The sequence below is a fragment of the Prunus avium genome, chromosome 3 (genome assembly GCF_965620075.1).
Source record: "Prunus avium chromosome 3, drPruAviu1.hap1.1, whole genome shotgun sequence".
NCBI classification, from domain to species: Eukaryota; Viridiplantae; Streptophyta; class Magnoliopsida; order Rosales; family Rosaceae; genus Prunus; species Prunus avium.
This window is the reverse complement of record NC_142286.1, coordinates 33,356,095-33,383,474: the sequence shown is the minus strand read 5'-3', so window position 1 is coordinate 33,383,474 and position 27,380 is coordinate 33,356,095. Positions and strand designations below refer to the sequence as shown.

The following is a 27,380-nucleotide window of genomic DNA, read 5'->3' as shown; positions in this document are numbered from 1 at the left end:
GTATCATTCAAGCATTGCATTGACAAAATTGACCAAAGTGTCAAATATTCCAATCATAAATAGTGAGTTCTTCTCTCCCTATGTCAAATTTGTTTTGTTACTTTTGTTTCTTCTACACTAGGTCAAACTTTACTATAACTAAAAGAAAATGCGATAAAATCATTTTGATTTGTCGTATCATTCAGAATCAAAGTTAAAGGCATCACTTCTATGCTATTCCCCATTTGACCTTTGTAGTGCTCCGTTTCTAGTAGTTGTTAATGAAACACTTCAATTGTATTATCTTTTGATTTTCTTTTCTTGCATTGTAACATTTTAAATGAGACGAACAAGAATAAATACTTTACTGTTGAATATATCGATGAGAGAATACCACTATACCAAGAACTAGTGGTAAACGATAATAAAGATTTGTGTGAATATATGATTATTTTACGACTGTAATTATTCTTTCTCCATGAGAGAGAGAGAGGACACATTTGCATTTGCCCTTTGAAATTTGCGTATTTTTTCAGCACTGACGAGTCAAGAGATATTATTAGATCAAGTATCAAGAAAAACTTTGGAAACATTTCATGGGTTGCATGCGCATGATGGTAAGGCCCAAAGTAAACCCACCACATTCCATTGGGTTGAGGCTTTGAGCAAATCAACAGACGAGTCGGTCCAGCCAAACCCACCACAAAGTTACGTTGAAAAGAGCAAACAGAAAGCCATGGCCATTGCTGGCGCTTTGAAAGCTATGGCTGCTCCTGCTTGGCGCAAACTCTTCACTCGTCGCATGTCCTCTTCCTTTTTTGACCCCCCTCCACCTGTTCGTTCTCGCAGAGTCGTCGTCACTGGTACTCTCTCTCTCTCTCTCTCTCTTTCTAAAATCACTACAAATATCTCTCTGCGTGTGTGTATAATCTTTGGTTTTGCAGGGTTGGGCATGGTAACTCCATTGGGGTGTGGAGTGGAGACTACGTGGAAGAGACTGATAGAGGGGGATTGTGGCATAAGGGCATTGACCCCTCAAGATCTCAAGATGAATGGCTTTGATCCAGAGACCCAATCGTACACTTACGACCAGCTCACCTCCAAAGTCGCAGCAATTGTGCCCTGTGGAACCAACCCGGGTGAATTCAACGAGGACTTGTGGTTCAATTCTAAGGTATTAATTTAATTTGGACCTTCCTGATGCTTAACCATGCTATTTTTCAGTATCAAGTATCAATAATTTAATGTTTTTGTGTAAAATGCATTTATGTACGTTTATTTTATGTCAGGAGCATCGTTCAATGGCCAGGTTCATTGGGTATGCTCTATGTGCTGCTGAAGAAGCACTTAAAGATGCTAATTGGATGCCCACCGAGCATGATCAAAGGGAAAGAACGGTAATTGTTAATATTATTAAGTGGGTAAATTTGAAATGAAAGAAAAATGTGGGCATATTTTAACTTATGAATGGCAGGGTGTCTCAGTTGGTGGGGGAACTGGAAGCATCAGTGACATATTGGATGCTGCACAACTGATTTGTGAGAAGGTTGGTTCTTTTAACTACCCTGTAAATGGTATGAACAGATTTTGGTTTTTGCATTTCGATTTCCCCTAATATCTATGCAATGGCCTGGGAAATTGCAGAAACAATTAACTTGTTTGTGCTATTTGTGTTTGTATAACCAGCGTATTCGTCGGCTTAGTCCTTTTTTCATCCCCCGGATATTAATCAACATGGCATCTGGTCATATCAGCATGAAGTATGGATTCCAGGTGCGTAAACAACTTGCAAAACTGAGATACATTTTGTTCTATATGTTATGGGTATTATGTGGACAAATGGCTGGCCAGGCATGCAACTCCATCACCATGTGGACAACACAGGCACTGATCAGGATTCAGATGGTGCCTTGTCCTCTAGATGCTTCTGATTTCATCGGCCAATTGATATCGATACATCAGCTTGTTGAGTTTGGTGGGAAGATCACTTAATTCTGATATATTTATTCAAAAAATAAAAATAAAAACGCCCTCTTAGATTGAGTTGCTGGTCATTAGCTGTTATGTTGGTCTTTTTTATTTTTTATTTTTTTAGTTTGAAGTTGGCACCTATCCGTTGAACCATTAGAGTGATGAGTTGGCAAGACTAGCAAGAACTACAATTGGCTGGAACTCGTTAAGCCATGAGTCGTAAATTTTTATTTCAATTTTTCAAACCAAAATGTCCCTCTGTAGTTTGAAGATCGTGCAGACTTATTTTCCGATAATAAAACATATATCTGGTGTTATTTTGAACATAGGGACCAAACCATGCTGCAGTGACAGCTTGTGCTACTGGTGCACATTCTTTGGGTGATGCCACAAGGATGATTCAATTTGGAGATTCAGATGTTATGGTGGCTGGAGGCACAGAGTCTAGCATTGATGCGTTATCAATAGCAGGATTTTGCAGGTATATTGTGCCATACATTATAACCCTTTATCTGACTGACCCATGTACTGCACAAGTGCACAGACCTTCTTTGTTTCTCATTTCAATAGGTAGCTGTTGCACAGTTTCTTTTACTGCTCATACTGAGTTCACAACTTACATTGACTTGTAGCATAGTTGGCTCTGCATACAAAAGTTAACCTCACTTTTTAAGGCGTTGTACTTATTTCTAGGTCAAGGGCTTTAACTACAAAATACAACTCTTCCCCTCAAGAATCATCACGACCTTTTGACTGTGGTCGAGATGGGTTTGTGTAAGTACATACTCTTGGAAAGGTTTCTTTACATAGGTTGCTTGTTGCTGTTTTGTTTTTTGATGCTTCCTGTTATCTAATCTTTACTTTGAACCCAGGATAGGTGAAGGTTCTGGCATCTTGGTCTTGGAGGTAGTTGAGACATCAATTCTTGAAAATATAATTCTCTAAGGGCTTCTCTTGTATTTCCATTTCTTAATGGTGTATTTGCTATTGTGTTAATATTTTTCCAATGAAGGAGCTTGAGCATGCAAAGAATAGAGGAGCAAAAATTTATGCAGAAATTCGTGGTTATGGAATGTCAGGTAGTTTACCATAAACACAATAAATTGTATCTGTTTGATAATGCTCTGCTAACATATTCATTTTTGAAGTTATTGACTCTGTACAGGAGATGCACATCACATTACTCAACCACATGCTGATGGAAGAGGTGCCATTCTGGCCATGACAAGTGCCTTTAAACAGGTAAATGGGCATGTATGCACGTTCTTAAAATCATTTTGCTCATCTGAGTGACATCAAAGGATGCTTGTTGCCCCCTACACCCCCCTCCCAAATGGGAATCATGGATGAAAAATCATGATGTGTTGACTTGCATAATAATTGCCTCGCATAGAAAAATACTAATTTGGTAGACATAAGATCGTAATGATTGCCCTAACTACATACCTGGAAAGGTCCTTGTTTATGGTGTGATCTAATAGGTGCCCTGAACAAATTCTTCCAGACATAGTTAATTTTCCGTTGTCAGTATACATGCGGAGATAATTGGGATTTATAGTAATGCACCTGCCCTTGACTTGCAGTCAGGTATTCATCCAAAACAAGTGGATTATGTGAATGCCCATGCCACCTCAACACCTTTGGGTAAGTGATTTGGACCTTTAGAAGTTGCCACACTTTAATGTTTTCAGCTGGTAGCTTTAGAATGCAAGTATGTGCTGGAACTAGTATAGTTGTGGCTTATCTTGTTTTTATGTACTATTCAGGTGATGCAATAGAAGCCAATGCTATCAAACATATTTTCTCTGACCATGCGACATCAGGTGCTTTAGCCTTGTCCTCCACCAAGGTAAATTTAAGTATTTCTGACGTAAAAAACGTAACTTGTTAAGCTCAATATTAAGAAGCTGTAGCTTATATCTAAGTGGTGTTGTATTCTTGTTTTCTTTGCTTATAAAATTTCAGGGAGCTATTGGTCATCTCCTTGGTGCAGCTGGAGCTGTTGAAGCAATATTTTCTGTTTTGGCCATACACCGTGTAAGTTGTTGCTTTGATGATTGAGATGGAAACAGATATCCACAGAAAATATAGCTGACTGATAATATATAGTTTTGAAGGTTCATGACAAAGTCATGTACCGAACCTTGCCCAGTTGTGCTAACATTCTGAACCAATAGGAGGATTTAAATAAACGAGACAAAACAACAGGACCTGTTTTCTCACTTGGATTGTAGTAAACATATCAACTGTTTGTGGACTTCTGTTATTGCATCATGTTGTGAACAAATTAGTGGATTTGTGTTACTGAAAAATTGTCTGCATCAGTCACAGTGACCTTTCTTTTTCATTTGTTGCTTTCCTGTTTTATTGCAGGGAATTGCACCACTAACACTGAATCTCTCAAAACCAGATCCGGTGTTTAATGATGCTTTCATGCCTTTGACAGCTTCAAAGGAAATGCCAATAAGAGCAGCTTTGTCGAACTCTTTTGGCTTTGGAGGAACAAATGCATCCCTGCTGTTTTCATCTGCTCCTTGACAAATGGGGTTGGTGATATCTTCTCGTCCAGAATGTATACCATGGGCATCATTCTCCAAATGCAAAAAAATCTGCAATATCCAAACTCACATCTTCTAGAAATGGAGCTGATGGGATATCCAAGTGTCATGGCCATAAATGCAATTTTCTTTCCTTAATTTTGAAATTTGTTATAGATGAGATTAGTGGAAGCAGGCAAGCCCAACATTTCAGCTGCATTTCAAATGTAATCATGGTTAGCTTGACAGGAGATTACATAGGGTTTCTTGACAACTTTTCCTCACTAACAGAACTAGCTTTGAGGCTCATGACTTAGGTTTCAAGAGACAGGCCAATGAACCGTTGTTGGCCCAAAGTGAAATAAGTCGAAATGAATATATTGTTGTACTGATAATGTAATTTTGTCTATTAATATTATTTTATTTTTTTTGATCAATGGAGTGTGGGGATTTGAACTCAGAACTTCTTCCTACATTAGATAAAGAAGTACCACTATACCAAGAGTTAGTTCGTGCGTGGTTTGATAAATGCTATTGTTACTTTTCTTACCAATGGAACTAGGAATCTTGCAAGACCAGTGAGCCATTTTTCATGAAAATACTGCAACTGCAAACTCCTTTTAAACTCAAAGATTTCAATTTTCGAAATATCATAGATCGTAAGAACATACTAGGACACTGAGTTGGCAGTCCTGATCTCAGGAACATATGAGGCTCTTAGAATGACCTAATGTCTAGAATTACGTTAAACCATGTTGTATTGATAATATCATTGTTATATTCCACCACCACCACAGCCTACCAATGCTAACTCAAACAACAGCCTACAATTGATCTACTGAAACTTGATTACATCTCTCTCTCTCTCTCTCTCTCTCTCTCTCTATACATATTACATATGCTAATGCTGGACAAAATGAGCCCAAAACTTTATGAATCTAAGCGTGCATAGATTTGAAACCCTCTGTAAGAGGCACCACTTTTGCCGAGAGCTTAGACTGCAACTTTGATACAGCTTGACGAATGTCCTGCAATTGAAGGAGAACCGTTCATTGACTAATTTCTGAAACAAACGGATGATCAATGGACATATGATTTCCTAAATGATATTCTTATGCAACAACACGACATAAGCTACCACAGGATTATTAGATGTTAGTATCAGAAACAAAGACAAGGCTTGGTTCAGATAAGTAATACCTCTATATGGTAGCGGGAGGAGAAATGGGTCAACAAAACTGACTTATTTCTAATCCATTGGGCGTTTTCAATGATCTGCATTTGTAACACAGATTAAATTTAAAATCAGCTTATGTAAGATGCAATATTGTCATTAGTTAATGAAGAGAGAACTATCTAAAAGTCAGAAACAATTTTAAAAACCAAATTTTCACATGCCTCGTCTATATGAGTATGACCATGTTGTCGTGCATGCTCAATGCTGCACCCTTCATCCAGAAAAGTTGCCTGTCAAAGATCTCACCCATCAGAGCTGATTTTTCACCAAATTATGCAACACTCAATAAAGACCATTAAAATATTTTGAACATATCACTCTACCACAATGCTGAGCTTTTTCAATGCCTAGAAAAATGCCATTTAGACATAGAATTTGCGACAAAATATCTGAATGTAAGACATTTAAAAAACAACTACTTAGAACGACGACTTAATGGAGTGTTTAAGGTTGAGGAACTATATGCAGTGTTTACACCCTACTGCAAGTATATGACTATATTTCTATCTTCCAATCTAACAAACAGCACTCCTAAAAGGATAATTTTCTACACACCTCAGTTATAAGAACCTTTGCCCTCAAGGCATCAGCATTGCGTGGATCCAGCATATAGTCTGAAGTTGTATCCCCTGTGAAGGCCACCTCTGGTGACAATACAACATCTGTAATCTAAAAAGGAAAGTTCAAAATCAATATCAGTTCATTGAAGATGAAAAAAAAGACTATTCTGCAGCTAATACAAACCTCCACACCAGACTTCTTCAATTTCTCAATCTGTTTCCCTTTTAGATGCATGTACTGTTTCTTCAGCTTTTTTCTAACCGAGTAAATAACATAACCCTGAAAAGAAAAAGAGAAGTAGAGGAACGCTATTAGATCATCATGCATTAGCAAGCAACAACAATAACAAACAGGCCTCACTAGTAAAAAGTTTATAACTTCGATTCATATGTGTCTGGGCCTGTGGGGATATGCTCCCAAGACCTGCCACATCAGCTAAGGGAAACAAAGGCATTACGAGAGTAGAATTTTAAAGCCATTATGAGAGTAGAATTTTACAATCACTAATGATTTCTATGGCATCTCTAAAAACTATAATCAATTTCAAAATCAGGCAGAATGCAAATAACGAATCCTAAACGGCCTACCTGGCTGGGTATAGCATGATCAGTCCTAAATGGCCGGACAACAAGGTTATTCCGCATTTCATATGTCTCACCTGAATCCAAAATTGCAACATCATTTCTGGCATGAAGAGATATAAATAAGCCCACTAAACCAGCACTACATACCCACATCCAATGCAACCAAATCAAGGTTCAATTCCACGTGGCCCATGGTCTGGTGAATGTCTATTAGCTTCTCCACATCCTCTTTGATACAAGGAGGCACAAATACTGTTGGAGGTTTTAAGTTGTACAAACCACGGCTGGCTACATACATTGGCAGCCCACCCTGAAACAATAAAAACAGTTTAAGCACATACTAACATTTTAACTTCCAAATGAAGTAAATAGCTCAGAGTGTGAGAAAATAAAATTCAAGCAATTTTGGACACAGCTAGTTATCACACCAAAACTGCTTTTACACCAACCTTATAACTTAGACAACTTAAAATAGCAAATTACAAACTTTCAACAAACAAAAAAATTAGAGAACGCCAATGCTCAATAATGCAGTATTTTCACAATTATTGACTTATAAACTTGAACGAAGCTAAAAAGCTATTAACAATGGCAACTGTGGACATAATGAAGCAAACCAATTATGGGTACCCAACAGAGGAGAGCAAGAGGAGCTCACAATATGATCAAGATGAGCATGAGTGATGAAAACAAAGTTCTGATGAATGGCCCTGGAGGGACACCTGCCGATGTCGAAAGCGCACTTGAACTCTGGGATGATAATGCAAGTCTCATGGCCACCAATTGAAAGACCCTCAATGGAATAGCCTTCTAAGTCCACACCTTTCCGGAGAACCTGTGACCGGGCTAGCCGGTACTCGTCATCCTCGATTGCTCGGCCGAATGCCGGTAAAAGAGGCGACCCTTTAAGAGAATTTACAGGTTTGGAAAGAGTTTTCAGTGAAGTTCTCTGGGTTTTTGGTGTCTGTGAAATGGGTTGGTGGAATGGGAAAATTAGAGGGGCTTTGGAGGGTGAAATTGTCAGAAATATTTGCATATTTATTGTGGATTTGAGTTGAGAGAGTAGCTCATAAGATAGCAAACCAAGGAGAGGATAACAAGAGAGACTGAGAGAAAGGGCTTTAGAGAGGTTTTTCTCCCAGCGAGAGTGGATTTTGTTGGTCTGAGTAAAAGTTGAGATATTTTAGGGGAACTTTATCTAATTTAGGAGGGAGAAGACGCTGAACGCTGCGTTTTGGCTGTTATGTGGCGGGTTTACAGTTTTGACGATAGTAAACTGGGAGAAGTAGACCTTTGTTTAGGCACACCATGCATTGAATCAAATGGAAGGTGAAACAAACCTTACTAATTATAAAACAGAGCAAGTAATTTGCAATAAGTTAGCGGTAAAATTGCATTGAGGGGAATGGACATTTAACTACAATATGTACATTGGTGTTGTTTCATCGTTCAAGAAGTTAGGTCACAATTTCTCACAATTCAACTAGCAGAAGGGTTGTTCTTGCGTCTGAACTTTACATATGAACATTGAACTTTATGGTACAAAGAGGGAAAGTTGATGCTTTGAACCCTCATAAGCAAAGACAAAGCCATGTTTTATGTATGTACTTAGACAAAGCTGTGCAGAAGCCAATTAAGATTCTGTGAGCGTGATGCCGTGCTATAAGTTACATCACTGCAGACCATAATTCTTGAACTTGAGCAGACTAGTTCGGCGTTTTGAAGCGTGAAGCCATGAATGATTGGTAAGGGGAATCCCTTTCCGAGGTGTGAGTTCACATATGGCAAGAAAACAGTCTGAATAATTGTCCACATCACTGGCTGCAATGTAAGACATATCAAGCGTTTAGTTTAAAATTAATGCAGGACCTAAATTTTAGTTTGAGGAAGCTTTTATAAAGCAAGAGTACCTGAATTAGATACAAGCGAAGATTGCCAATATTGCTCCACTTCAATGACATTGAAAAGTCATTCAATTTTATGCTACCAGCAAGGTTATTGCCTGAGATTTTAACTGAACCTGATGCATGAATGACCTGAAACAACATAAAATATTTCTTGTTATTTGTTGTAAGATGACAAACATGATTATCATGCATAAATAACACAAATTATTCTGAGTGAAAAGTAAAGATTATCACATGATATAACTATTCAAATCTTCCATCGATAAACTTACCAATGAGATGCAAGCCACTGGTATTACTCTGTTTTCTTCCAATACATCAATGATCAGGTCTGCGTATATGGTAGCATCAATATTATGCTCTGTGATCCTCACGACTGGAGGAGAAGATAAGGAAACATTCAAGTCCATATCATGGTTTGGATATTTCTTGTATAGTTGGGGAACAATAAATCTCCATCCAGCAGTGTTCAAAAAAGACTGATCTGGTATTTTATCCACAATCCATTGCATAAATTCTGCCTGCCCAAAGATAGACACTGTCTTTATTAATAGTAATAAAACATCATGCAGGCAAGAAGGATAATATGCAATGATAAATACTTTAGAGACGCAATTCTAAGAAATTCCATGAATATTTCCCAGACTTACATTAAAATATGCAGCTCCTACAGAGTTGAACACAGCCTCATCCAGTGAAATTCCAAGCATTTTAGATGAATCTGAGCAGGAAACTAATGCTTGTGAATCCTTATTGTGGTACTTAGAGACTGAGGCATTTCTTCTTGCAAATAAACCATTAACCTCAAACTCTATGGAAGAATTACTCAATACTGGGTCATTCACAAAAGTGACATTCAAAGAAGTATTATCATCCAGTGGCATCTCCTTTGGAAGAGCTTGCAGAAGTGAATCAAGCTTTACAATCCCATCTTTGAGTTTCTTGGTGACAGAAGTTTCCACTGCAGATCCTATTTGCTCTTCAAATGCATTAATCATCCTAAAGGGAGAAAAGGAAATGGATTATTCACAGAAGGAAAATCAAAATGCTGATCCTTCTCTTAGACTAAAAGGTGCATAAGTCATGCGGAGAGAGAGAGAGAGAGAGATACGAGTTATAAACTGCTAGCCTCTAGATATATATATATATAATAAAAACCTGACGCACAGACAGAAGGGGAACAGCAATTACAAGTGCAAACACTTCTCCACAACAAATAGAAAATTTGCATACCCTTGATAAAGCCAAGAGGCTCCTCCATCCAGTTTTATGGAAATATCTTTAACATAACAACCACAATCCTTGAGGGTAAGCTTTAAAGTTCCATCTTGTATCCCCAAGCCTAAAGTGAGCCCAACTTCCAAGCCTTCAACCTTAAGCAGAAGCAGCACTCATCAAACTTCCTTTGTTAAAGGACACAAAATGAACAGAAACACACTTGAAACAGATAAGGTTCAACGATACGCAAAGCGCATGTACTTCAATTTCCAAAGAAAAACCCAAATTCGTTAAAATGATCAAAAAACCGAGCAAATTTCCATGTCATAGCTATATCTATAAAATCCAGTAACTATCATACTAATGAAATCCGTGATGCCAAACACAAATAATAAAGCAATCCAGTTCCTTCACAAAAGCCAACATTATTTGGATGAAATTCAGTTTTGATAAATAAAAGTTGGATGATATCAGATCAATAAACATGTGTATACACACAAAAACATATCTTTCTCAAAGTCCAATACATTTTAAGAAACAAAATAACAAGAAAAAGAAGCTCAGCAATCACATCTATAAAATTCACGGATCACTCTCTCACTAGCCTCCCTGAACGGGTCATTCTAACACTCGAACTTATTATGTAAACAAAAGCACCGCCTTTATGTGAAATTGGGGGTGCACAAGCTATACAACAATAATAGCACCAAGTGCAATCATATGCAGGCAACTATGTTCTTATCTACCACTAACTCCATTCGAGCATGCCGCACAATAAAGCAACTTAATTTTCATATAAGCATCCTTATCAGCTAAAACCCAATTGCATGAATCAAAAACTCTTAAAGTTCATTTTTCACCTGTTAATTTGCAGAAATTAAACCCCCAAAAAAATAAAGAAAAGAAACAGCGTAAAATGAGCCTATAATCAATCAAAGCCATACCTGAATAGAGGCACGACCTTCATCTGAAACAACTACAGGTGCAATCCAGGTACTATAGGAATAATACCAACTCATGCTCAGATTGCATGTGGTCCCTGAAGCAATAATGGCAATTCCATCATCTCCCAGCTTGAAATACGAGGTACCAACATCGATTCCGTAGATTGTGATGTTGGAGAGCACCATATGAACATTTCCCAGAAATGGGATCCTCGTGGATTTCGAAATTTGGGGCAGTTGCAGTGGGATTATGGAAGAAACAGCCTTGGTTATGAGCAAGTCCTTGAGAAAATCAAGACCCTTTTGGGATATGACTATGGATGTGAAGGCGTCGTCTGTGGCTTGGACTTGGAGATGGGTCTGCGTTGAAATGAAGAATGAAGCTATGAGAAGCAAGACAATGGTTGGTGGTGCCATTGAGGTCTCTGGGCAAGAGAAAAAAAGACGAACGATTTTGGCCATGGCACAAGGAGAAAATGGAAAAAGCGCACAGCTTTAACTAACTTAGACAAAACTCTTGGTGGAAATGTCGAGAAAACCCCCAAACTTCTATATATTTTCCTTGGTTGGTCAGTAAGTTTTTAAGCTGTCGTTGAGTCAAAAATTGGATCTTTCTGGGGAAGAAAGGAGGCCAACAAAAATGGCATTACAGGCTGCTGGGGTTTCAACCTCCAAGGTGCTCGTTCTCGTTGGAGCAGGTGAGGTTTCTAAAAACTTAATATATTTCTTGGTTCCTCTTTACCCTTTTGCTACCTCTCATCATCATCATCGTCGTCATCTTTGCTCACTTTATTTTCCAGTCTGATTTAAATTCTTGAAATTTCAATGAAAACAGCAACTAGGTTATCTTAGCATATGAACCTTATATTCTTACTTTGGGTTTGCCTACGCGTGTTGCTTGTACAAATAGCAATTCAGTTTGTTAACTGAATGATAATTCAGAGCAGCTTGTCTTTTGGCGGTTGTGGCTGTTGGACACAGATTTGGAGTTTAGCCATTTTTCTTATTCTTCTGGGGTTGTTAATTACTAAGTGGGTTCTTGTTCATTTCATAAGGAATGATCCTAGTGCTTCGAAAGTATAATTCCTGTTTTTTTTTTTTTTTTTAATGAGAAATTTTAATAGGAAAGAAAGGAAAAATAGGTATAAGATAAGAGTCAACAACAAAGAAACAGAAAAAGCATTGAAGTACTTTTTGTCATTGGAATTGCAAAAGTAATGTATGGTACTATGGTTTATGTCTATGAAACACAGTTTGTATCTAGTTCTTTGCTCCTTTCCATTTATCACTATTGTCCTCTAACTATTAATAATTTTGTTCCTTTTTGCAATTTAGGCTTGACCGGTTCTATCGTTTTGAGGAGCGGGCGATTATCTGATCTTATTGCACAGCTTCATGAGTTATTGAAGGGTGTAAACGAGGCTGAGATTTTGTCAGAGAAATATGATGGTGCAATTATCAGAGCTCAGGTATTGCAACTTCTTGAATTCAATTAGGTCTTTATACTTGAAAAGATTCAAAGTTTGCGAGAGATACTGTGTACTGATGTTTTGTCAAGGTGGAGGTCCTAGGTTAGGTTATCGGTACTGTTATAATTTTTTTTTTTTTAAACTGTTTACCCCATAACTGTAGTTATCTTATGCTCGTAGACACAATCTCTTTGCACAGTTTGTATACTTATATTATATGTGTCTTTACCTTCAGATTCAACAATTGGCTCAAGAAATCAGGGAGTTAACCTTATCTGGCCCTGTAACCATCTTCAAGGAGAACTCTGCCTCCAGTGGTATATACATTTCTTCAGAGGCCTTAGTAATCAGTTTTGAGTGTTTTTTAAATTAGAGTTTGTATGAATTCTTCAAAAACCGCCAATTTATTTCCTTTGGGAATATGGTTAATATTTTTTCCACATCAAGAGTTAATTTCTATTATGTGCAAGATTTTATTAAATCTTAAGCATATAAACGAGCTCACACATTTCATGTCAGCACAGGGAATTATGCTTCATATTTAGTTCCAGCTGCTGCACTTGGTGCAATGGGCTATTGTTACATGTGGTGGAAGGTAATTCTACCTATGACTGAACTTAGAAAATTTGCGGTCGCACAAACACATTCTATTAAGTTCTGCACTTGTGAGGATTTGTATTATTGCTGATGTATGGGTATGTTTGTGATATTGTGCAGGGCTGGTCATTATCTGATGTAATGTATGTAACAAAGCACAATATGGCAAATGCTGTTGCAACTGTGTCCAAACAATTAGAGCATGTCCATGAAACATTGGCTGTAAGTCAGATTCGTTGCCCATTGTGTGGTTGTCTTTTCTAGATGATAGTCCTTAAAAAGGTCTGCGGCACACTGCCGTCTCGTTTTTGCAGTCTACAAAAAGGCATCTGACAAAGAAGCTGGAAAACTTGGATTGGAAGATGGAGGAGCAGAAGGAAATAAGTGAGCTTATTGCAAATGATGTATGGTACAATATATTTACATACTTTAACATAAATAAGCGGATGCTGTATACTCAAGATTAGGGGATCTTATTATTGAAATAGGATTGATGTGTTTTGCACTTCCACTTCCTCTTCCTTGGCTGAATCATAATCATTAGGGCAAATAGGATATTCATTTACCTTCCATTCTAGTAACTAGTAAGCGCATCACCTTGTTATGAGCAAAATAAATGTCAGTGTCTCTTTTGTGGTACATCTTTTCAAATAAAATTCCTCTCATAGCATCAGCATCATAGTGCCATTTGAACTTTGGGAAGCAATTAGTAATTCAGTGTAAGGAGATAATGCTGATGGCACCCTAATAAGTACTATCTATGTTGATATTCATTTTCCATTTCATTTGCATACAGGTGAATGAGGTGAAATCAAACCTTTCTCAAATTGGGTTTGATGTTGAGTTAATTCATCAAATGGTCGCTGGATTGGTGAGTTGATAATTCTGTCTTTTATGTATATCTTTTATTTTAGTCTTGCATGCTATAAGCTTATTGGATTACTTATGTTGTATTTGTTGATTGGCTAAACAGGAAGGGAAGGTTGAGCTTATTGAGAGCAAACAGGTTATATTTTTGGTTATGCCATCACCTCAAAAACCTTGTGCATTATCTAATTTCTTTATGCTTCTGTAATGACTTATTTGCCCCCTTTTTTATAATACAGGATGCCACCAACTCAGGTCTATTGTATCTATGCCAAGTAGCAGAAGGCTTCAAAGATGGGTTGGATACTAAACCATTTCAGGTCAGATATTCTCTGTGTGTTCATTTGAAAACTGACTATTAAATGAGCTAGATGAGATTTCTATCTGGTTAGTCACTGAGATTAGCTTGCTTTGTGTCTACATTGTCATGGACTCATTGTCTTTCTCCTAATTCAGTTACCAAGTTATCTTAGTTGTGTATTGGCAGAATGTCTCTGCTAAGCTGGGAAAGCATTCAACAATGGCTTTAGAGGATAAATCACTCAAGGTATCTGCAGCCTCATTTTCTTCTGCTTTCTACATAATGCTGTTTTTATTTACTTGTGACATGTTCCAACTTCCAACAATACTTCAGGGCCTACAATTCCTTGCCGACACTGAAGAGCCATGCGTGACTGAGAAATCAACGACAAGCGCAAAAAAGAATGATCCTGACAACTTCCCTGGGGAAAAGGTTCCAAGAATGAAAACAAGAATACACAGGTCATATCCAGTTGGGATTTCTTTGACCCGGGACATAATGGGCTCGGATTTGTGATTTTTTCATCTTCTCTTTTTTTGGTTTGTTTTTCTTCATATGTGATTTATTTTATGAAGGGCCCCCTTCATATTTATTCTTGCTGTAGTTTCTGGGACTCATTTGTATTTCATTTGTGAACATGGGTGTGTAGGAAGGTGCAGAGATTGCATTTTGTGGTTGCCATGACTTCATTGTTATACATGTATAAAATAAAGTCAAATAATCTTTGTGTTTTGTGATGACGTTTGGAATATATAAGAACTCTGGTTTGCCAACAAATTCCACACAAACAAAAAATTAAAAAGGGAAATCATAAAGTGATCAAAACCCATCAGGCATGGATAGAAAACTTAGGCCAAAAGGCGATATTTTTTTCACAAAAAAAAATATTCTAAACTACTTTACTGTATGGGGAAGGGGATGGAACTTGGTGCAATGGGGCCGGCACAGCAGCGGCATGCATGTCTCGGCCAACTAGGCTAACCCGTGTATGCAAAATATGATCCTTGTATTTGTATCTGATAGCCAATGTCCAAAAAAAAAATTATATATATATATATATGTATATTATTTTATTTTATTTTATTTATTTTTTTGGTGAGAGATAAATAGAAAACTTAGGCTCATAAGTCCATAGACTCTAATGATTGGACAATTTAAAGTCCAACCCAAATGTGTCACTTTCGGGTCGAAGTAAGTTTAGTTTGACCCGGCCTATCTTGAACCGACTTGACCTTTGCGGTACAAAACGAACTACTTGCTAGGGCTTTTGATTTATTCCAAAGCTCTGATTTTTCAGGTTGTGCTCCTCCTTCGAATTTTGCAAGTTTCACCTTTTCGCTAAAGAGAGGTATTCCTCTACCTTCTTCTTTCTTCAAATTTTAAAGCAAATTTAACTTGATTGTTTATTCAATAATTGTTCTTCTGCGATTGTTGTTGATTCTAGGGTTTGCTTCTGTCATAATTTCCATGTAAATCTCTAGAGCTGTACGTTGAATCCTTTTGAGAATTTGATCTTATATTTACTGGTGTTGAATTTCAGAAAATTTGCTATTCCGAAAGTTTCCATATGTTTAATATTAGGGCTAAGTTTCCGGTGCAATTTTTTTCTTCCTCTTTTTCCCCCAAATTTTGATGGATTTTCATCCTTGAAGTTAAGTTTATATTCGAATGATTAAATTTTGAACTTCTTTTTATTCCTCCAAATCGAAAGAACTGGTACTTCAAGTTGTTTAGACCTAGGATCTATTCTGTACTGTAATTTGATATTTATTTACTGTTTTGTTAAGAAAAGTAAAAATTAAAGTTTATAAGCGATTCTATTAGGTGGTGATAACTTTTTATTCTTGTTTTTTAATTTTTCAGTGGTAACTGCAGCTTATTCAGTAGTTAGATTAGGGACAAATATTTAGAAATTTGCAAAATTGGAATGTTTTTTCTTCATATCTCCTGAAAACTTATTGATGGAACTGAAAATTGTTTGAGTTGTTCCTTAATGGTGAAAAGGAGAATTTGTAGTTGTAGCCAACACAGAATCGGGCTTAGTTCTTTGGGGATGGAGTTTATTTACTTTATTGTTTGTTTCTTCCCGTTCAAAATATGCTTTCATGAATTTTGAGTCTGCAGTAAATCATGAAATTTTGGTGTTAGTTAAGTAATTTATCAACTTATACAATTGGTTAATCTTCGAATTTGACTATCTGACTTTGGTTGCAGAAGCAGGAAAAAGTAATCATGCCGAAGAACAAGGGAAAGGGAGGAAAGAACAGGAAGAGAGGTAAGAATGAAGCCGATGATGAAAAGCGTGAACTTGTGTTTAAGGAAGATGGACAGGAGTATGCCCAAGTGCTTCGTATGCTGGGTAATGGTCGCTGTGAAGCCATGTGCATTGATGGGACGAAGCGACTTTGTCACATACGTGGTAAGATGCACAAGAAGGTCTGGATTGCAGCCGGTGATATCATTCTTGTTGGTCTTCGTGACTATCAGGACGACAAAGCTGATGTGATCCTCAAGTACATGCCTGATGAGGCTAGGCTTCTGAAGGCATATGGAGAGCTTCCAGAGAACACACGTCTTAATGAGGGTATTGCCGGGGGTCTTGAAGACGAGGAAGAAGGCGGTGCTGATGACTATATTGAGTTTGAGGATGAAGATATTGATAAGATATAGAGGTTCCAGGATCAACTCTATTTGGATGTTATATTTTACTTTTACCTGTTCGCGGTTAATTGGCACTAATATAAGTCAAACTTGGATTGGCAGTTGGCTCTTTATGTGGTTTTGTATTTCCAGATGGGGAATTGGTCATGTTCCATGTAACATCTGTTATTATTAATATATCTGTTATGTCTGTCTTTTTTATTTTTCTTTTAATGACTGCTTCCATCATGGTGCTTCTTTCCTTTCTCTCTGTTTGCCTTATTTTGCTCCTTTTTACTTAATTCATCTGAGTATTGATGCTTTGGATTGCCTTATTTTGCTTCCTTTTACCTAATTCATTCGAGTATTTGTGCTTTGGATTCACTATGACTTAGTTGGGCCCTTGGAGATGAGGTTCTTATAGTTGCCTTTGTTTTGAATCTCAGTCTCAGATAAGTTATTGCCCATGAGATACCAAGCATCAACTTATATATTCATAAATCAACTCCTTTACAAGCATGGATTTTTGGGAATTCTAGCTTAGGTTCCACATCTAAACTAAATAAGATGGAGATTTGTTCGTTAACATCTACATGGGAAATCAATGACACCATTTGAATCCTCATACAAAGTGCATGGTAAGAATTAAGAAATAACCTTATTTACTTTTAACAGGGGCAGATTAAGATTATAATCGGAAATCCTTAAAATGAAGCATTTTTGTACTTGATTCTTCCCGTGTTCTTCGGGTTGTGCTCTTTATCTTTTTCAGCCTCCCTTGAACAATCCTTCTTGCTTACCTGTACCAATGTGGAAGCCACAATCATTGAGTGCTGGAACTTAGTAATTTTGTTCTTCTAGAAAAGGCTTTATGCAAGCAAATCCAGTAAGAAGGTAGAACACCAAAGGTTTGGTGTTTGCATTTTGCAACCATTGAGGTAATTTCCTTTCAGAAGCTCAGTTTAGATTATGCTCAACTGGGGCATACGCTTACCTTGGGATACTCTTTCCCACACTCATAGCTTGGCGCAGTTTTTCGCCTTGATAAGCTTCTTGTAGCCTTAAACCTGTTTTGAGTTGGACTATATCCATCTTTCTCTTCTGCTGTTGTTACTGGGAAGCTATCAAATAGGACATTCACTTCATTAGATCCGCAGCTCTCTTTTTCTTCACCTGCCCCGTCAAACAATCTCTTTCCGATCACAAATCTTTGGTTGCTGTTAATTGGCTCAACATGATTGCTCATATGACTTTCGACTGAGGAGATTTCAAGAGGGCGGGTTGCCATCCACCGTTCCAGCCAGCTCCATCCCATGTTCTGTTCTGTGCCATCAGATGTGGTGTGTCTTTTCTTTGAACAGATCCTTAGCTACAAACAAATAGGAAAGTTAAATATTCGACAATCGTAACACGAGTCTAGGATCTCTTTCAGGAATGAATTTCAAATGTACCTGTTGTGAAAAGGCATAAGCCAGTGCTCTCTCACGCCTGGTTGTTGCTTCCAGTCTGTTCTGAATCCTCATTTTTGATATGTTGCTACTCACCGTGCTATCATCCCATTCTTCCTGTAAATTTCAGCAAATCTTAAGCAATGTATGTGATTCGATATCGGTACGTATATAAATAACTTAGACGCTAGAATTCCCTTTGTTGTGTGTTTTGTTTACATAACTGGTCCTTTGGATTACAAAACCTACCAACAACTAATCCTACCCTGCACATGAAATGTCCCATATTCCATGTGGAGTACAAATGCATGACCTACAAGGCTATGATGAAGCCATTAATGCTAAATGTGCTTAGTTAGTTTTCATGGAGCAGAAACAGTACATCCAGAAACTAAACTTAAGGTTTCAGCAGGTTCTCCTTCTACCACATTTGTTAACATTTTGTAATTCTAACAACTAAAAGGTAGAGTTGTTTCTGGTCTACCTTCAGCTTTAGCTCCTGAGTTCTAGCTTTCTGCTGCATCCGGCGGTGAGCAGCCACATTTTCTTCTTGAATTGAGTAAACATCCACAGAATTTCCCGTTTGAACTTCAACTGATGTGCCCAAGGACTCCATACTTGAACTTTCTGGTCCTACAATAAGCTCCTGCTTACCATACTTCGATTTAATTCCTTCATTTTGACACCTTGTCTGAAATCCAATAGTCTAATGACTATTAGCCACAATTTCCAGTGCAGTAAAGCAGATTTTTCACAAAGTTATCAATGAATTTTCTGTCTAAGTTGAATTATAACATAAATCCTTGTACATGAGCATGCTAATTATTTCTATCAAAGATCTTTAAATACTTTATCTTGTAATTTATGTTGACATTAAAAGTTATTTCTACAAGATGATAATTTTGAATGGAGTTACCAGAAAGCCTCTAAATGCTAACTGGATGATGGTTGCTGCTTGCTCTTCAGACATAGTTTTGGAGACTGAATATTCCTTCTTTGCCGCTTCCATATCTTCCTTAGCTACTTCCCTTTTGCTGCCATCCTTGTCTATTAAGTCTTCTGGCATCGGTTGTGTAACAGTAGCCTCAGAACTCTTAACCGAAGAAGAATCGTCCTCTACAAGGACTGAATTGTGCTGTGTGGGAGTAACCACAGAGCTCTTAACTGAAGATGAATCATTTTCTGCAAGGACTGAATTATATTCATCCCCACATAAGTATGATCTAACAGAGCTCCATCTTCTCCTTTCTGTCATATTGCTCCTTACCTGATTCCATAGAAGAAAAATAAACAAATGATATAATTTATATACAAGCACAAGAAACAGTAGGGGGTTGAATTATATGAATAAACATATATAATTGGACTTACATTGCTCTCATGAGTTCCCAAAGACCTATTTCTTGAAAAGACACTCCTGACCAAACCTCCATTGATACCCATCTCAACTGAGGAAACCCAAAGAAGAAGATGCTCAAAAGAGACTCTTGCCAATTATGTTGGAAACCATCCAGAGGATCTGAGGTTAACATATATGCTTCAGGAAAAAGTTGATAATTGTACTGACATTTTCACTCAATTATAGTAACCACACTAAGCTTCACTGGAGAAACAAATTCATTTTAATTAGAGGAAAAGCACATGTTAGATAGAACTAAGTCAGAAGATCTGCAGAGTATTGAAGGCTTTAGAGCTGGATCTGTACTTTAATCACAAAAATAATAGAAGCCAGAAAAGTAAAGATTAGATAGAAAGAATTGACATGATGAGGGCATGGTGTTTTTGCTTTTGCATCTACTTTTTGCACATGGCTAGCAGCACATTGGCCTCATAAAGCTTTCTTGCTATTTGGGTTATGTCTTCCTTTCTGGTTACTTCTGCCCTCTGCTGGCTCATTGTAAGATGCCAAGTGCTGTTTATTTTTTTCTGCATGAAAATCATGCCAACAACTTTAGACTGGTTTTTTAAACTTTCTTATTAATGCTTGAGAGGCGCAGAAAGATGTAAAATATTAATACACACCTAATCTGTAGGAATTTAGTTCCTTACTTCTTGTTCTGCTAAGATGGAAAAAAAAAAGCATTAGCTTTTTCCTTTTTTCTTTTCTTTCTTTTGTGTGAGATAAAAGTTTGAAGTAACTTAGACAGATGCTTGTACTACTAGGAGGGGACAGATTCGTGTTACTTGCCAAGTTGGGTCAATTTACACAGTCAAGTCTTTGTATCCTTGTATGCCAATTGGCCACCGCAATGATCCCGTTCCTCTTACATTTAAGTTCGAAATTTAAGTTCGAATCTCTCTCCTCAAGGTCACCATAGAATCCAACAAAACATGGGTCAATGGCAGCGGTCGACTCTTTCAAGATGTGAAATCCATTCTCAACAATTCAATCTGGTGATCCCGAGCAGCCAGTTTTTGGCATGGTTGATCTTGAATTCTTCCATAACTTTTTGATGCCATTAAGGTTGTTTGATTATAAATAAAGACTGGCACATGCTCTACACTAAAGACCACTTCTTCACTATGGGACTGACATGTTACTTTTCTAGTATGAAGTTCTAGCCTAGCAATAATAGTTCCATGGGACACAAAAACCAAATCATCCAAACTTTTCATCAACCTTTAATTTATCAAATGATGTTGTATTTTAATTACTAAAAACAAATTTTCATTAATTTTTTTTTTATGAAAAACAAATAAAGTTTAGATTAGATTAGACCAATCATACAGACAAAATAATAATAACACAACCACATCAGTTGAAGGCATGAACCACAGTTTTAGACCCGACCCGACCCGAATATTTGACTTGTTAACCCAACCCAGATTTTTATCTGATGTTTTTTCCCTGTCTGAAATTCTCTTTTCCGAGTGAACGAACGAAGCGCGCAAGCATTGTGCTCACTCCGAGGTTTCACTTTTGTGTATTAGGGTTTTGCTTGTTTGCCCAGAAAGTTTGGGGGGAAAGAAATAATGTTCTGGATTATTATTGCATATTGTTTTACATAGCAAGAGACATATAAAGTTTGCATTTTGACTTAACAAGTTTAATCTTTTCTTTATTGGGTATAGCATACTTGTCTGTATTTGCCATTTCCAAGAGAAATTGTTGGGACGGAGGTCAGGAGGTGCGTCGAGAATGAGCATTGTGCCTAAAGAGAATGTTGAAGTAATTGCACAAAGCATTGGGATCAACAACTTGTCTCCAGATGTCGCTCTAGCTCTCGCTCCCGATATCGAATATCGCCTGCGTGAGGTTATGCAGGTAATTCTTGACTTGTTTTGCCATAATTATGATATGGGTTTGTTTTGCCATTGTTGTTTTCAATCATTTGCGGTTGTACTAGTAAGTTGTAATTTGGGAATTTGGGTTGCTTGTTTATGTGGTAAGATTGAGAATGAATAATAGACTAGTAATTATGCTAGTGATGACATAGTCGAAACTAGGTTGCTTTTGTTTTGCTTAATATGTCTGTACTTCTAAGGAGCTTGTTCAAGTTAAAGGAGATAGTGCAGTTAGTTATTTTTGGTGAATTGAGACACTGGAGGATCCAGTATAATTTGGTTGTAATGAAAGTGCAGGAGGCTATTAAATGCATGCGTCACTCGAGGAGAACTAGATTGACAGCTGATGATGTTGATGGCGCACTCAACTTAAGAAACGTTGAGGTGAGTGAGTCTTGCAGATAATTAAATTACCATGGTGGTTTTGTTTATTCTTTTGAATCTCATTTTGATTATTCTACTCCTCACCAGCCAATATATGGTTATGTTTCTGGCGGTCCTTTGCGGTTCAAAAGAGCTATTGGACATAGGGACTTGTTTTACATCGACGACAAGGATGTTGAATTTAAAGATGTGAGAATTACTGAGTAATCTGATTTCACTTTCTACTTGATTTTGTATGTTGCCTTTTAATGTTCCATATTTCTGTTTGACTATAGGTGATTGAAGCTCCTTTACCAAAAGCGCCACTTGATACTGGAATTGTTTGTCACTGGCTAGCTATAGAAGGTGTACAACCTGCAATTCCAGAAAATGCTCCTGTAGAAGGTTTGTCTCTAGTATATAGATTGTACAAATAATTGTTGCTCACAAATCACACTTCCAATTTAGGAGTTGTAGTTGTTCCAGAATATGAAAAGTTTGAACCTCTGTCATTCTGGGAATTAGCTTTGGTAAAACAAAGCATTCTATGGGGTATATAACACTGTCTAAGGTTTGAAGTTGTATGTAGCATGAAACGTGGTCTGCAGCGTATGCCACATTCTTTGTTTTGTCTGCTGGAATTTAATTTATGTAAAATGTATGGTGAAATGAATCTGTTATTCAGTGATAATTCTTTTTGAATATATTATGGGGAACTGGAATAAACTTAATTTTCAACTTTTCTGCTTTTGTTAGCCCAGGTTTGTAATCTAACTTGTGTTCTTTTGTTCTTTGTCTGTAGTACTTGCAGCTCCTTCTGATGGTAAAAAGTATGAACAGAAGGATGATGGAATTCCCGTTGACATTAAATTACCAGTTAAGCACATATTGTCTAGGGAACTTCAGGTAATATTTCACTGTCTGCTCTTATATTTTGGTATTTCTTCATTTTGCATCTTGTTTACATGTTCTTTCTTTTTGTTGCCTTTGCAGCTATATTTTGACAAAATCACTGAGCTTGTAGTGAGTAGGTCCAATTTGGTTATTTTTAAAGAAGCATTAGTGAGTTTGGCCACTGATTCGGGACTTCATCCATTAGTTCCTTATTTCACATGCTTTATAGCTGATGAGGTGATAAATCTTGAAATTATTGCTGATAGCTACTATAAGAGTGTGATATATAGCCATTTGTTACTTATACCAACTGTTATTAATTAATATTAGGTTTCTCGTGGTTTGAATGATTATCCACTTCTATTTGCTTTAATGCGAGTTGTTCGGAGTCTTCTCCAGAATCCTCACATGCACATAGAACCTTATGTAAGTGTTTCTTTCTTCTTTGTTTCCTTCTTTTCCTTGGAGAGCATCATGTGAGTTGATGTCTATTCATGTATTTTATATGGTTACGTGAACATCCATACAATCATGTCTAAGTTGAATTCGGTCTTTTCCTGGATTGACACTTGGGGGGGCTGATGGTAGTATCTCTAAACATATGTTAAGGTGGATGCAACCTTGTTAACTTGTTGGACTGACCTTCAAAAGATATCACCTATACTTTTTTCCTTACCTTCTTCTTGTCTTTTTTCAGTTCCTTTCTAGTTAATGAACAAAATTTGCACATTCATAGTTGTTCTGTATGCATGGATTGTTAATCATTGTTTATCTTCTTCAAACTCATCCTATTTATATTGAGTGGTTCCCTTATCAGTACTCCGTTTTTTATCATGGGGCTGAAGCATGTAAGATGGTAGTTAAGATAAAATGTGTTATTTATATGGCAGTTGTACTCTGACACCTCTTTTTTTTTTCTTTCCTTTTGTTTTTTGGGTCAGCTACACCAATTGATGCCATCTGTGGTGACTTGCCTTGTTGCGAAAAGGTTAGGCAATAGGTTTGCTGACAACCATTGGGAACTTAGAGACTTCACTGCGAACCTGGTTGCTTCAATCTGCAAAAGGTTAGGCTTGTTATTTTGCTTGTATTTAAATTTCTGTTTACCTTCATGCATGCTTATCTTTCAGATGGCATCTCCTAGTCTTCTCTTGTGACTTGAACTTGGTCATGTCCAGACCCAATTCCACTCTTTCGCGATTCTGGTTTGTTAGGCAGCCTACTGTATATGAAGTGCACATTCTGTTCAGATTCTAGTTAATCTTTAGTTTTTTTTTTCTCTACGTTATATTGTTAGAATAGAACACTTGTTTCTGTTAACACTGTAACACGGTCGATGCTATCAATCTACCAAGTAAAATTGTTGTTTTGAAAATATTGCTCTGGATACAATGGAGGTGGATCTCTGTTTTCCATTCAGATTTTGGGTGTGAATTTGACATCTTACCCATGGAATTGAAGTTTCTGAACTGTTGCAGGTTTGGGCATGTCTATAACACTCTGCAGTCCCGTCTTACAAAAACTTTGGTCAATGCATTTTTGGACCCAAAGCGGACATTGACTCAACACTATGGTGCAATTCAAGGTTTAGCTGCTCTAGGCCCCAGTGTGGTAATACCTCATGCTCCTTGCAACTAAGAAATTAATTTACAATTATCCAGTGCATGTTTTGGACTATGAGCTCAACTTGTAGTAATATCCATCGTGGTTCTTCCCATAAGGTTCTTCTCCCCGTTCTATCATTTATTTCCATACATGAGAAAAGATAATTACTGTTAAATGAAGCTAGCTGGCTCCCTGGTTATCTTTTTTAGTCTTCATTCCGATTCCTAGAAGGTTACGATGGAATGGAAGATATTTGCAATATTTTCTCTTTTGTTAATGACTACCTTAGAAAAGTAAAGATTTTATATTAAAACACATCTAGAAAACTAGAGATAAATTCCTCAGTACATCTGAACTTTTATTCTGCTAAAGTCCATTTAACCCCCCTCTCCCCCCTTTTCTAGGCTATGGTGATTTCTGAATCTTTGTTTCACTAGAAACCTACATCTTTCTTGGGGGATTTGTGTTTTGTGGGAAATATGCATCCTTTTTTTTTTTTTCACTTAAGGTAAGGATTTTTAGCCATTTGTGATGTTTTTCCAATGCAGGTTCGCCTTCTTGTGCTGCCAAATCTGGAGTCATATCTGCGACTTCTTGAACGAGAGCTGCTTCTTGACAAGCAAAAGAATGAGATGAAGAGGCATGAAGCTTGGCGTGTTTATGGAGCCTTGTTGGTGAGTCTCTTTTCATACCTTTATATATCATTGGAAAAATCTTAAGAAAGGCTTGCTAATGAGAGTATGCTTATTCCAGAATGCAGCAGGTCAATGCATATATGATAGGCTCAAGATGTTCCCACTTTTGCCATCTCCAGCACCCCTATCTTTCTGGAGGAACAGTCAAAGAGTCATTACTATGCCAAGTAAGACTTTCAATGAGTGCTAATGTATGCTTGGTTTATAATAAATCTCATTTCCTAATGATGTAGATTCGTTGAATGATTTGTTAACTGCTTTCCAGTAGAATAGATTATACTACTTAATTTGATTAAACAAGCATGGAACTATAGCATATATGTGGGTTTCGGCTCCTCTTTCACTGCATGCCTTTTGCATGCTGCACATCAAAATCAAGTGAGCTGCAAAACTCTGAATTGCATTTGCTAATCAACTAAATTGCTGGAATAATTTGTAAATGTCTGGCAATAGAATTTAGATTATACTACTCGAGTGCGTATACAAGAAGCACTAGTACTATCGTATACATGGGTTGGGCACCTTTAAGTTGCATGTTGTATGCTTTCCAATTGTAACACGCCAGAACCATGGGTGTAAGAAAGAGTTTTTGTTTTCCCTTCCCCCCTGCAATCCTTTTCAGTGTGGGATTCTGCTCTTATATGTACTAGACTTTTGGCATAATGAAGGAAACACCCCTTTGATGTATTTGAAAAGCTGATAAATGAGGTTGCTTGTCCAATAGGGTGAAGAACCCTTAGTTTTCAAGGTTATTATTTAGATAAAATCTTAACTCTTTTTCTCCTATGCATCATCAAGATAAACGCAAGGGAAGTGTGGAGCACATGGAAGAGCAACCACCCCTGAAGAAAATTGCAACTGACGGGCCTACAGGATTAGTGCCAACTAATTCTTCACCGTCTCACATGGAAGTAGAAACAGCAACTCCAGCTCCTTCAGGGGATACTGATGCAGGGCCCCCATCATCTTCTGGGCAGATGCCTAATGAGAGCGTTTCAAACAGCAGAAGTAGAAGGGACAGGGCTGCTGGTCGGTCACTAAAGAAATCAGCTCTGCTCACTCAGGTTTGGAAGGATGACTTAAATTCTGGCCATCTCCTGGTATCGTTGTTTGAGTTGTTCGGTGAAGACATTCTCTCCTTCGTTCCAGCTCCCGAGATGTGTTTGTTTTTGTAACTGTTTGTAGAAATCTTGAAACTTATGTCTAGGTGTACATAGTAAAAGATAGAATGAAAGATTTCAGGGAGAAATTTTTGTAAAAATGCAGTAGAAAATTGTCTCATGTTGTTATGAAACTTTACATTCAGAAATCATGTCATAAAATCCAAGAATTACAGTGAATCTTACTTTTCATTAGCAAAAAGGAAATCAAACCTAAAAAACAAGAATACACATAAGGCCCTTAAAAGTAGAAAGTAGACGATACAAATCTAGTAATGAGCTTAATTAAGCAACTGCTTAATTTTGGTGGACTCTCTTTCCACAGCTCTCTTCAGGAAGCTATCTTCTTCCAAAACCATTTTGACTGGCAAGAAACCCATCCCATTGGCCATAGCAAGCATCATACACTTGGTTTCAGCCTTGAACTCTTCCAAATCAACGGCCCCATTTGAGTCATGATCAAACTGCACAAACAGAGAGTCATAGACATGAGCAATCTCTTCTGGGTCTGGCTTCACATCAATGCCATAGTGCGTCTCGAAGACCCTCAGAGACTGAAGCTCCTTCAGCATCTCTGCATAAGAAAGTAGACCATCATGGTTAGTGTCAAGATGACCGAAACGGTGACGTACCGCAAGGTTGAATGCTTCTTCATCCTCCACAAACTTGACAATTGTGGCACCATCCAACACTTCTACGCTCATTTTCTCTTAAGCTAGCTTGAGTTTTGATCGCAAGAAAGTTAAGCTTTTGTAGGAACAAATTGGTATTGAGGGTATTTATAGACGCATGCATGGGGGACAAATATTGATCTTTTTGCCCCTTGTTTCTCCAATCCATGGGTTTTATCTTAGTTAATACGTACACAAACCAACTTTACATGCTGAAAAGAAAAGAAAGACCAACTGTGATTGTTCCAAAATGTTTAGTACTGGAGACGAGTCATACTTGGTGAAGATGGAGTATATGGGTCATAGATGTGGATCTTCATATTAGCCACATGATTCATCTGAATAGGAGCTTCATTTAAGTTTAATGAAATGATCATGTGACTAATATGAAGGTCCACATAAGTCTATATATGACACCTTCATTATAGAATTTCCTACTGGGAGTTG

At 37.4% G+C, this 27,380-nt stretch overlaps 8 protein-coding genes across 12 annotated transcripts; 4 read left to right on the top strand and 4 right to left on the bottom strand.

Annotated features, from left to right (window-relative positions):
• The first annotated feature begins 687 nt into the window (after positions 1-687).
• On the top strand, positions 688-4,924 carry LOC110772435 (Beta-ketoacyl synthase). Its single transcript, XM_021976872.2, has 14 exons — positions 688-842; positions 924-1,153; positions 1,269-1,376; positions 1,454-1,525; positions 1,666-1,752; positions 2,280-2,431; positions 2,644-2,724; positions 2,823-2,856; positions 2,963-3,029; positions 3,116-3,192; positions 3,534-3,594; positions 3,717-3,799; positions 3,916-3,987; positions 4,324-4,924. Exons 1-14 carry the CDS (start codon positions 716-718, stop codon positions 4,486-4,488), a joined length of 1,416 nt encoding a protein of 471 aa, XP_021832564.1. The 5' UTR covers positions 688-715; the 3' UTR covers positions 4,489-4,924.
• A 296-nt stretch (positions 4,925-5,220) lies between these two features.
• On the bottom strand, positions 5,221-8,054 carry CPZ (Metallo-hydrolase/oxidoreductase superfamily protein). Of its 2 annotated transcripts, none has more exons than XM_021976873.2 (8): positions 7,528-8,054; positions 7,017-7,179; positions 6,873-6,943; positions 6,469-6,564; positions 6,280-6,393; positions 5,886-5,954; positions 5,688-5,762; positions 5,221-5,550 (listed from the first exon to the last, which is right to left on the bottom strand). In XM_021976873.2, the coding sequence occupies exons 1-8, from the start codon at positions 7,903-7,905 to the stop codon at positions 5,389-5,391; spliced, it is 1,128 nt and encodes a 375-aa protein (XP_021832565.1). In that variant the 5' UTR covers positions 7,906-8,054; the 3' UTR covers positions 5,221-5,388. The 2 variants fall into 2 exon arrangements, with proteins under 2 accessions (XP_021832565.1, XP_021832566.1); XM_021976874.2 differs by having other exon boundaries at positions 5,221-5,515; positions 7,528-8,053.
• A 252-nt stretch (positions 8,055-8,306) lies between these two features.
• LOC110772441 (lipid-binding serum glycoprotein family protein) lies at positions 8,307-11,424 on the bottom strand. The gene is made up of 6 exons (XM_021976880.2): positions 10,939-11,424; positions 10,010-10,149; positions 9,427-9,775; positions 9,049-9,297; positions 8,780-8,905; positions 8,307-8,690 (listed from the first exon to the last, which is right to left on the bottom strand). The coding sequence occupies exons 1-6, from the start codon at positions 11,398-11,400 to the stop codon at positions 8,478-8,480; spliced, it is 1,539 nt and encodes a 512-aa protein (XP_021832572.2). The 5' UTR covers positions 11,401-11,424; the 3' UTR covers positions 8,307-8,477.
• A 52-nt stretch (positions 11,425-11,476) lies between these two features.
• On the top strand, positions 11,477-14,912 carry LOC110772442 (golgin family A protein (DUF1664)). 2 transcript variants are annotated; one of them, XM_021976882.2, is made up of 11 exons: positions 11,477-11,636; positions 12,274-12,407; positions 12,643-12,724; positions 12,932-13,002; positions 13,125-13,226; positions 13,319-13,408; positions 13,801-13,875; positions 13,978-14,010; positions 14,111-14,191; positions 14,359-14,418; positions 14,506-14,912. In XM_021976882.2, exons 1-11 carry the CDS (start codon positions 11,579-11,581, stop codon positions 14,686-14,688), a joined length of 969 nt encoding a protein of 322 aa, XP_021832574.1. In that variant the 5' UTR covers positions 11,477-11,578; the 3' UTR covers positions 14,689-14,912. The 2 variants fall into 2 exon arrangements, with proteins under 2 accessions (XP_021832574.1, XP_088106256.1); XM_088250130.1 differs by having other exon boundaries at positions 14,345-14,418; positions 14,506-14,747.
• A 447-nt stretch (positions 14,913-15,359) lies between these two features.
• On the top strand, positions 15,360-17,046 carry LOC110772438 (eukaryotic translation initiation factor 1A). Of its 2 annotated transcripts, none has more exons than XM_021976877.2 (2): positions 15,360-15,520; positions 16,387-17,046. In XM_021976877.2, exon 2 carries the CDS (start codon positions 16,405-16,407, stop codon positions 16,840-16,842), a length of 438 nt encoding a protein of 145 aa, XP_021832569.1. In that variant the 5' UTR covers positions 15,360-15,520; positions 16,387-16,404; the 3' UTR covers positions 16,843-17,046. The 2 variants fall into 2 exon arrangements, with proteins under 2 accessions (XP_021832569.1, XP_021832570.1); XM_021976878.2 differs by having other exon boundaries at positions 15,407-15,520; positions 16,393-17,046.
• Positions 17,047-17,284: 238 nt separating this feature from the next.
• Positions 17,285-20,214, bottom strand: IQD33 (IQ-domain 33). Of its 2 annotated transcripts, none has more exons than XM_021976875.2 (6): positions 19,632-20,214; positions 19,177-19,527; positions 18,745-18,966; positions 18,264-18,377; positions 17,807-18,181; positions 17,285-17,612 (listed from the first exon to the last, which is right to left on the bottom strand). In XM_021976875.2, the coding sequence occupies exons 1-6, from the start codon at positions 19,701-19,703 to the stop codon at positions 17,517-17,519; spliced, it is 1,230 nt and encodes a 409-aa protein (XP_021832567.2). In that variant the 5' UTR covers positions 19,704-20,214; the 3' UTR covers positions 17,285-17,516. The 2 variants fall into 2 exon arrangements, with proteins under 2 accessions (XP_021832567.2, XP_021832568.2); XM_021976876.2 differs by having other exon boundaries at positions 18,745-18,951; positions 19,632-20,207.
• A 797-nt stretch (positions 20,215-21,011) lies between these two features.
• On the top strand, positions 21,012-26,414 carry LOC110772443 (transcription initiation factor TFIID subunit 6). The gene is made up of 13 exons (XM_021976883.2): positions 21,012-21,171; positions 21,333-21,525; positions 21,843-21,929; positions 22,017-22,118; positions 22,205-22,313; positions 22,711-22,814; positions 22,902-23,039; positions 23,133-23,228; positions 23,744-23,868; positions 24,281-24,413; positions 24,956-25,081; positions 25,161-25,269; positions 25,901-26,414. Exons 1-13 carry the CDS (start codon positions 21,098-21,100, stop codon positions 26,275-26,277), a joined length of 1,773 nt encoding a protein of 590 aa, XP_021832575.1. The 5' UTR covers positions 21,012-21,097; the 3' UTR covers positions 26,278-26,414.
• An 18-nt stretch (positions 26,415-26,432) lies between these two features.
• Positions 26,433-27,010, bottom strand: LOC110772444 (uncharacterized). The gene has a single exon (XM_021976884.2). It carries the CDS (start codon positions 26,964-26,966, stop codon positions 26,544-26,546), a length of 423 nt encoding a protein of 140 aa, XP_021832576.1. The 5' UTR covers positions 26,967-27,010; the 3' UTR covers positions 26,433-26,543.
• Between the last annotated feature and the right edge of the window lie 370 nt (positions 27,011-27,380).

What these genes read in the sequence shown, in the direction of transcription:
- LOC110772435 (XM_021976872.2), top strand. Translation starts at nt 716, where the DNA reads ATGGCCATTGCTGGCGCTTTGAAAGCTATGGCTGCTCCTGCTTGGCGC. An exon ending in GCATGAAGTATGGATTCCAG is followed by an intron (nt 1,753 to 2,279) that starts GTGCGTAAACAA and finishes TTTTGAACATAG; the next exon opens with GGACCAAACCATGCTGCAGT. An exon ending in TGACAAGTGCCTTTAAACAG is followed by an intron (nt 3,193 to 3,533) that starts GTAAATGGGCAT and finishes CTTGACTTGCAG; the next exon opens with TCAGGTATTCATCCAAAACA.
- CPZ (XM_021976873.2), bottom strand. Translation starts at nt 7,905, where the DNA reads ATGCAAATATTTCTGACAATTTCACCCTCCAAAGCCCCTCTAATTTTC. An exon ending in ATCATGCTATACCCAGCCAG is followed by an intron (nt 6,565 to 6,872) that starts GTAGGCCGTTTA and finishes TTTTCTTTTCAG; the next exon opens with GGTTATGTTATTTACTCGGT. An exon ending in CCTCCCGCTACCATATAGAG is followed by an intron (nt 5,551 to 5,687) that starts GTATTACTTATC and finishes CGTTTGTTTCAG; the next exon opens with AAATTAGTCAATGAACGGTT.
- LOC110772441 (XM_021976880.2), bottom strand. Translation starts at nt 11,400, where the DNA reads ATGGCCAAAATCGTTCGTCTTTTTTTCTCTTGCCCAGAGACCTCAATG. An exon ending in AAGGTCGTGCCTCTATTCAG is followed by an intron (nt 10,150 to 10,938) that starts GTATGGCTTTGA and finishes CTTCTGCTTAAG; the next exon opens with GTTGAAGGCTTGGAAGTTGG. An exon ending in TAGGAGCTGCATATTTTAAT is followed by an intron (nt 9,298 to 9,426) that starts GTAAGTCTGGGA and finishes ATCTTTGGGCAG; the next exon opens with GCAGAATTTATGCAATGGAT.
- LOC110772442 (XM_021976882.2), top strand. Translation starts at nt 11,579, where the DNA reads ATGGCATTACAGGCTGCTGGGGTTTCAACCTCCAAGGTGCTCGTTCTC. An exon ending in GTGCAATTATCAGAGCTCAG is followed by an intron (nt 12,408 to 12,642) that starts GTATTGCAACTT and finishes CTTTACCTTCAG; the next exon opens with ATTCAACAATTGGCTCAAGA. An exon ending in GGAGAACTCTGCCTCCAGTG is followed by an intron (nt 12,725 to 12,931) that starts GTATATACATTT and finishes ATGTCAGCACAG; the next exon opens with GGAATTATGCTTCATATTTA.
- LOC110772438 (XM_021976877.2), top strand. Translation starts at nt 16,405, where the DNA reads ATGCCGAAGAACAAGGGAAAGGGAGGAAAGAACAGGAAGAGAGGTAAG.
- IQD33 (XM_021976875.2), bottom strand. Translation starts at nt 19,703, where the DNA reads ATGGGTATCAATGGAGGTTTGGTCAGGAGTGTCTTTTCAAGAAATAGG. An exon ending in CTTATGCCTTTTCACAACAG is followed by an intron (nt 18,182 to 18,263) that starts GTACATTTGAAA and finishes ATTTGTTTGTAG; the next exon opens with CTAAGGATCTGTTCAAAGAA. An exon ending in GTGGGAAAGAGTATCCCAAG is followed by an intron (nt 17,613 to 17,806) that starts GTAAGCGTATGC and finishes ACATTGGTACAG; the next exon opens with GTAAGCAAGAAGGATTGTTC.
- LOC110772443 (XM_021976883.2), top strand. Translation starts at nt 21,098, where the DNA reads ATGTTTTTTCCCTGTCTGAAATTCTCTTTTCCGAGTGAACGAACGAAG. An exon ending in CATGCTTTATAGCTGATGAG is followed by an intron (nt 23,040 to 23,132) that starts GTGATAAATCTT and finishes AATTAATATTAG; the next exon opens with GTTTCTCGTGGTTTGAATGA. An exon ending in GTTGCTTCAATCTGCAAAAG is followed by an intron (nt 23,869 to 24,280) that starts GTTAGGCTTGTT and finishes GAACTGTTGCAG; the next exon opens with GTTTGGGCATGTCTATAACA.
- LOC110772444 (XM_021976884.2), bottom strand. Translation starts at nt 26,966, where the DNA reads ATGAGCGTAGAAGTGTTGGATGGTGCCACAATTGTCAAGTTTGTGGAG.